At 43.9% G+C, this 8068-nt stretch overlaps 1 protein-coding gene across 1 annotated transcript in view; it reads right to left on the bottom strand.

Annotated features, from left to right (window-relative positions):
• ppargc1b (peroxisome proliferator-activated receptor gamma, coactivator 1 beta) overlaps positions 1-5864 on the bottom strand; it is a 34461-nt gene extending 28597 nt beyond the window's left edge. The window contains exon 1 of the mRNA XM_047035019.1: positions 5765-5864. Within this exon, the coding sequence (XP_046890975.1) occupies positions 5765-5845 (81 nt within the window). The 5' untranslated portion in view covers positions 5846-5864. The remainder of the gene's footprint in view (positions 1-5764) is intronic.
• Between the last annotated feature and the right edge of the window lie 2204 nt (positions 5865-8068).

Here is an 8068-nt window from a genome sequence, read left to right on the forward strand (position 1 = left end):
GTTAATTTGGAGTGTCACTGCGGGTCTGAATACTTTCAGTTTTACTTTAGGAATACTTGAAAAAAGAAATGTCATTAACTTGCATAAAGTGTCTTATCTTCCTTCCTTTCTTCATAAATGTTAAACATAAACACAACAACGTGTGGAAAAAGTGAAAGGCTCTAGAGTAAATATTTTCCAACGTTACTGGACTGTATGTTCGTACTGGTGTATTTTTATTTACTGTAGGCGTTTATAAGTCGTTTTTCCCCCAATTGCATTAAAAGACCCGTTTAGCAGGTACTTATACGTGGACAGCAGGTGTAAGGAGCTGTGTGTGTGTGTGTGTGTGCTCTGTGTGTGATTGAGCCTTTAGTCAGTAAAGCCATGTCAAGCTGCCAGTCTCTGGTCAGACCCAGTGGAGCTCCCATACCGGATCTCTCCAGTCACGCAATCCCTGCCTAAGCCTCCCCATCACTAGGAGAGTTCACCGCTGATCTAGGTCAGCAAAAGGGGGAGGAAAAGGGGAGAGTGGTAGAAATAACTAAGGAGCAATCTGTTAACCTGTGATCACAGTGCCCTAGTGGTGAAGGAGGGTTTGTCGTTTGCCCCGATTGGACAAATGCCTTTGGAAAACCGTGTGTGTGTGTCTGTCTGTGTGTGTACTGTTGTGAACTTCTCAACTGTTCTTAACCTCTCTCTCTCTGCCTCTCCCCCTCATGCTCCTTCCCCTGTATCTGAGCCTCTCTCCCCCTGGGTTGGCAGATAGGGGCCTGTTGACGGCAGAAGCACCACCATGGCAGTTCTACACACCTGTACACTTTCCATCCTCCCGTTCTGATGACACAGCATTGAAACAGCATACATGTTGAGCAGCCCCCACCAGGACCTGAGTGTTCACCTGCATCTGTGCGCTTCTCAGACACCAGTCCCTGAGGTCAAACTGCACACGCCTCAAAAGCTTCACACCGTACACACACTCAGAACAAGAGTTGCCACCCAGATATTGCACTTTTACAGCAACTCCTCAGAGTTGTTTCCGACGACAGGTTAGAGCTTGTCGAAAATGGTGTTGGCGGCGTCATGCAACATTTGGAAGGGTTAAGTCGAGTGTTTTCTAGCAGGGAAACAAGGAAGAAGAGGGAAAAGATTTTGAGAGTAGGTTTCAGTGAGAAAGTGCATCATCATCCTCCTCTATATCCTCTTTATTCCCTCAAGAGACTAGTTGTCATGCGAACTTCACTTAGTTCTAGAACACGCCTACAGAACCAGGCAACACTTCCTATCCTGTACATCCTCAACTTCAGTGAGCCATGCTGCATCTGTGTACTGCAAAACCTTTAATCGGACCCGACCAGGGGCCATTAATACAAGAATAGCTATTGTGTCGCTAAATTGAACATTTGAAACAAGTGCATTAACTTAACCCTTAGCGACAACTACCAGTGGCAACCAAGAAAAACAGGCCTAGGAGCAGGTTCATGCACCCCAGAGTCAGAGCTCTGACTACGTGTCTAGGAACTTGTGATGTCCACATCCACAAACCGCCAGACTGTATGCAAAAATATGTTATCAAGCGAGCTTATTGTTTCACACTGTATTAAATAAACAGAAGAAACACATGAAGCGTTCAAAGAAAAACATACAGTACGGTCGAAGCTTGTGACATGCCAAACCAAAGGATAAAGAGAGTTAACAGTTGATTTACAACCCTATTGTAAATATCAAGTGTTATCTCTGCTGAGTACACGTTTTCTAATTAATGAGCTGGGTCTGTAACTTAGCTGGCTAAACCCCAACCTCCACTCCCGCCCTGCCGGTTTGAGCCTGCCTTGTCTCCCAGGTGCCAGGTTACCATGTCTTGGTGGGCACAAGGGCAACACTGCCCTATCTCGTGCCACACTCCCCACATTGGAATTTTCCTGTGACCTTTCTTACTGTTTTACAACCTTCCAAAGGGGGCGGGCCACACTGGCTGCTTTTCTGCTGAGCAAGTGCGGGTGACCCTGACCATGTCCTCTGGATACACGCACACACACCCACACACACACACAAACATGCCACTGGGCTATTTCAAGTTCACATTACTGTGTGTGTGTGTGTGTGCGCGTGTACACACTTGGAAGGTTACCTATTCCTGACTCGACTTTCTAACAACTGAGCTGGTTATAGCCTACTGTAACTGGTCATACTCTAATTTACACAGTGGCTTCTAAATATTTTACACTTTAGCAGGCAAACAACCCATACAGGCTGAGATACAGAACAAATCCTTCCATTTCAGTGGAATCATGCACTGGAGCCCACATCTTTAAAAACCTAAAACACAGTATTTTTCATCATCATACATTTGCTATTGACTGTTGAGGTCTTACTGTCAAATGCCAATTGATATAACAAACCACTGTACTAGCCCCAAATTTGAAAAGCAGCCCATCCTTTAACACTGGCAAACCCTTTGTTCCTCTGTGCTGACTATTTCCTTAAGTAACCTGGTTTCCTCATGATGTACCTGCAGCCTGGTTACCTAAGCACCTGTGATGTCATCACACAGCCAGCTCCTGTTACTCTTCTGGTTTTTTGTTTTAAACAAAAAATGCTTGCCATGGCACAATCATTTTAGAATAACCCTGTTATGCTGTGCACATGACAATAAATGTTCTGTCTGGACATTGCAGTCACATAACCCTCCCCAGAAACATCATGGTTTTGCCAAAGTTAAATAAAATCAAGCAACCCTTTCAGACAAAAATAGCAACATACACATTACAGTATATATACCAAGAACCTATGTTTGTAGTTGGTTGGGAGTAGGACTTAACTACCTCCTATTTGCTCCCTCTAGGCATTCCTTGAGATGTGATCGATTCTGTCGTGTTGAGAAGTGGCACGATGTCACTCGGGGATTGGTCGAAGCCCAGATAGACATGCACAAGCGGGGCTTTGATGCAGACCTTGTGAAGACCACAAAGCCTCTGTAGAGGTTAAGTAAGGCCACACTGCCACCTAACAGCACAATATCAGGGGGCCGGGGGCTACAGTACAGCACCTCTTCTACCCCAAAAGAGCTGCTTTTACCTCACATTATCCTCATTAATACTGATAGTTAGATATTGTAGTGAGATGAAGAGGGAAGAGTGGATGAGGTGAAATCATACAGAGGCAGGGATTGAAGTGGCACATAACCCACATAAAAAGCCAAGCTAAATATAAAAATCCCTACTGACAAGTGAAAGTAAGGGGGTGAGTCTCCACGCTTCCAGCCCACCAGTACACACCTGGGGCTTAGAGATGCACACTGACCCATGACAAAGCAAACCCCCGCGCCCCCTGCAACCAACATATGGGCTGGCATGCGCACACACACCCCCCTGGAGGGGGTTTGGATGAGGAAACAGCCGTATTCCCATGTTATCTAGGGACAAGCATGCAATGACTCAACCGACACGACGCAAGGAGTCTTACAAGGAGCCTACACAATCCATTGATAACGTTCAATCGCAGGAGGAAAAAGGGGCGTTCATCAAGGCATAGATTAGGTTCGATACAAGTTAATTACACAGCTCAGTCGGCGCGAGACATGGTCAGAGAAAAGACCAAAGAGCCACACACGTTTCAGGAGAAAAATTAGGATGAGAAAGACGGCCAGAGACGTACTGAAGAGGGGGGAGAAAAGAGAGAGACAGAGAAAGAGAGAGAGAGAGAGCATCGAGGACAGCCTCAGTTCTTAAGTGCCTGTCTCGACCGCAGAACTAATACATTAGCTTCAGCTCCTGGAGGTAAGGTGAGTCACAGCAGACATCAGAGGGGTTGAACACAGCACTGCAGCACACCTTGTCACGACTACTGGCCCAGCTCAGGGGAACCACTGGTGCAGCATAGGGTTGTACAAAGTCGCTACGTCCTATTAAATAATGGAAGTAGAGTTCCATTGGCAATTTGAAAGGATCATTTGATAGATCTTGGCACATTGCCAGAAATCCCTCAGCAAGTTCAGGCAAATGACTAGGGTTAAATTGACCTACAGTATTGACTGACAGCCCAGCCACTGCTTGCTTCTATAGTGTAGCTATGCACTTTGGTATGCTACCCTGTGAATGTTTAAATAAATTATCTAAGAATAATACATTTTGATGTGGGGAAGTGAGAGATGAATGAGATTGCAGAAGCTCTAAATGATGGTGCAATGGAATCAAATGTGAGAAATTTTACAATTGATGTCAAACGTGCTTCATTTAACCTCTAGGCTATGGGAATGTTGTGTTGTGGCGATAAATCGGATTTATCTTTACATCCTCTTGACCGGCCTAGACTGAAGTAGCCTCGGTAATGATTAGTGGTGAGCTAGGTTGCCAGGAGCAGTCACATGCAGCCTGCGGGAGGGAGTGTTGCCCTCCCCAGTCTACGTCACTGGACCCCCCCCCCCCCCCCCCCCCCCCCATCCCCCGCACCCTCCTCTCTGTCTCTCTCTTTTTCTCTCTCTCGCTCGCTCTGAAGCTACTACTACGCACAAGAGCGGAAAGCACATGACTGCAGCAGCTTCGTGTTCTGTAACTCTGGTCACGAGGATGGAGTACTGTTACGATGCCTGCAGTTAGAACGCGGCAAGCAATCAACCAAATAACCCCGAATAAACATTCAGTAACACCGCACAGGCGGTTCAAATACGAGAGATCGCATAATGTACAAAACCTGTCAAAATATAAAACGACGTCAATCTGCGTTTGTCCGCAATCCGCTGTTCTGTGAAGCTTCAGAGCAGCTATACTCAATTCCAAGATACTTTGTATCACTGGCACTTACTGCTTTTCCTTTTTTGTTTGCATTCATCAGGGACGAAGCGCAGGCTTTGTCAAATTGTTAACGTCTGTAAAAAATGTGCAAGCATTGACTAGAAATATTACTCTTCATGTCGCTTTGAGCTCTTTACTGACGCGATTATTGGATCTTATGCAATAATTTCCATCTCTTTCAGATCGCAAACTTACTATGTCAATGGCATATTGTCGGTACCAAAAGTGGTTGCGAGCAAGTTTTTCAGTGCCAATGTTTGCACAATTCAGAATTTATATCCTAAGATATGTTCTACTTGGCGTTTAACACCACTGTATTCCATTTTGTGACTGGTGTTCCATATACAAGTCGCCTTGTGAACACATCGGGTTTTGTAACGCAGCGACTGATTACGCAAACGATTACGAGAACATAATCACATGAAGTTTTCACAGATGGGCTAACCATTCTCCTTAGTTGTACACGTCGCATCACTTAAATCCATGAAATAAAGCTTAAACCCATGTTTACGTCGAACTTGACTGCCTCGGTTCACTGTATTTCATCAAATATTCGCAAGTATTTAGGTACATCTTAAAGCCGTTTTAAACTCTCGCAAGTTCAGACTACCCACGTGCCCAAGATAAATTCTGTTGTATTTAAATATAACTAAGTCACCAGGGTAGCCTAAGTCTATTGTTTAAGCAGCAAAACTGGGTTTCTTTTGGAACTGTTGTAATGCAAAATCAATACATTATCAATAATATACGTTTTTATAAGTTCTGTTTCACCACGTTGTCGGGGCTGATGACATTTCCTTATTACTCCACGTGAAGTCCAGACGTCAAGGCTGACTTGGAGACACCGGTTACACAGTGCGCGAGGATGCTGTCATACAGCCACGGGCATCCAAGACGGTGACATTACACGCACTAATGTCAATAACATGCAAGAACTAACACCGCGCCGTGTGGCCCTAATCCTGCACAGATAATGACAAAGCATTGTTTACCTGGCTCCCGGATTTTTCTGTCAGGTAACTGAAGACAAATGAAGAGAGCTCCTCATCCAACAGTGAAGCGCAGTCCGCCATCTTCTAGTGAATGAGAACTGAGAAGTCAGAGAGCGGAGTATACGGCTTACCACACACTTGCTATAACCGTGTCAGACGGATGATGGCGTAGTTCCCAACTGGCACTTTGTTATGCACAAATCACACGAATAAACTAATAGCAAGACAGATTTTAAAAGAAGGTGAAGGTAAATATTGGCTAGGTGCAAGGAAATTAATGGCTAGTGCCTTTGAAAATGCTAACATTGACCCAGATTCTAATGTGTACCTCATTCGGAGATAACTCAAAATGCATAGGATGACTCAATATTATGCAAATTGGCCCACTGTTGCTCAATTGTTATTGAGCTATATCAATCATTGTTAACAAACGTAAAATACCCTTGATCAAATGAATAGCAGATGTTATTTGGAGTAAATGAATAACATAATTATTCTGTATTCAGGCAGTTTGTTGTGGTCTACGGTGCAGGTGTATGAAGTATGTAAATAAAGATTCCCCATGCCCACCATAACATGGGCAGTGATTCGTCGGTTGGGGATAGAAAAGGGGGGAGGGGCTTAGTAAACTGACAATATTGTAAACCCTCTTCTTCCTAGGAGCCTACACTAAACCCCTGCGTCTAGCCAACTTAACCATTAATTTAGGACTCAGTCTAAAACGATAGCAACACCCGTGTAAAATCGCCTGCTATTAACTCTTCACCGTGTGCCTTCTACACTGTGTGTTTGTCATATTAGTTAATGTGCTGGAGGTTCCAACAGAACTACACTCATGTATGTGCTTTGAAACACAGCCGGGTTGTGTCAGTAGCCACACCTGCTTTTCTCTGCTCCACATGAGCATTTCTGGACTTCAAAGTCTCACTGTGAAGCGTACTGTATCGCTTGTAGTCCTCTGAAAAGCCCTACCACTATTTAAATAATTTAAAAAGTCTAAGCAGTGTAGGTAAATGTAAACCGTTACAATAAGAGGGACCAGCTTAACCCTTCCCATCAGAGTCCTTTATGGAAATTCTTCCATGTAAAAAGAATGTGCCAAATATAACCCACCTACTGGTTGGCTGGTATTAGTGGACAATAATCTTGACCTGGTCTTTAGACTGTCAAATGTAGCTGGACCAGATACATGACTAAAGCCTGCCTTAACCTTTGTACTGTACATCAAAAATGTAAATTGCATGAGTACAAATGTATGGGTACTTATTTATTTATGTCAACTAAATTGTTCAATGTAACCCATGACCTTGTAAGGTTAGGCTATTGTTAGTTGTCGAAATCCCTAATGTATGATAGCTATTGAGGCAACAGTACGAAACAAATTGAATAATAAGAACCCTGTGAATGTAATGCAGATAATGCAGCTCTCCTATAATAGTTCAAAAACAGTGCACAGCCTTCCTCACAAAGCCCACGGTTCCATTAGCCTGGGAACCAGATGAATCTTCCAACTCATGTTTGATTTGCGCTGGCAGATGGGACTGGCCACACGCCCATTCAAACAGATTTCCCTCTGACGACAATATGGTCGGGCCAATCACAATCGTTTGTCTGATATCCTAACATATAGCTACCGGCCTATTCTTTCAAGTGGCGAATGACAGACAGCCACAGGAACGATGCAGTTTGAATATCTGTGTTATCCTTATCTGATTTGAATGTTGATGTTGTCTTAAACAAGAACAAAACACGTTGCTTTTTTTACAGACTTGATTTGTAACCCCTGACATAATCTTCAGTAATTGTTTTCTTGCTATGCACAGCAGTATCGGGTCAGGCATTCCTGATGGAGCCATCTGTGTATGCTAAACTGATAATGTATCTATCTACTGATCTACTCCAAATATGTATCTACTGGCTCTGTATATGTGAATAAGTGATCGTGTATTGTATTTTACAGGTGTCAGCATGAAACATTACCAGAGTTGTGTGACTTCACATTTCTGAGTACAGCAGAGCTCTGCAGGTATGCTTTTTTTCCTAAGCAACGTTTCCTGAGAAAACGTTCATATACACACCTAGCCAATCAGAAGTACAGGTGCCCGTATCCAATAACAAATGTGCCGATGCCCACAATAACTCAAGTGTAACCCCAAACAGCGCCAACAAGTTATAATGAAATGGAATTGAACCTGTGTGGATTCCACAGAGTGGAAAGGGAGACAGGGGCAGGCTAGAGTCCTCATTACACACCACTAGACCATTTGGGTTGGAATAAGGATGTTGTTTCAAAACAAACATACA

The sequence above is a fragment of the Hypomesus transpacificus genome, chromosome 1, assembly GCF_021917145.1.
Source record: "Hypomesus transpacificus isolate Combined female chromosome 1, fHypTra1, whole genome shotgun sequence".
Classification (NCBI taxonomy): domain Eukaryota; kingdom Metazoa; phylum Chordata; class Actinopteri; order Osmeriformes; family Osmeridae; genus Hypomesus; species Hypomesus transpacificus.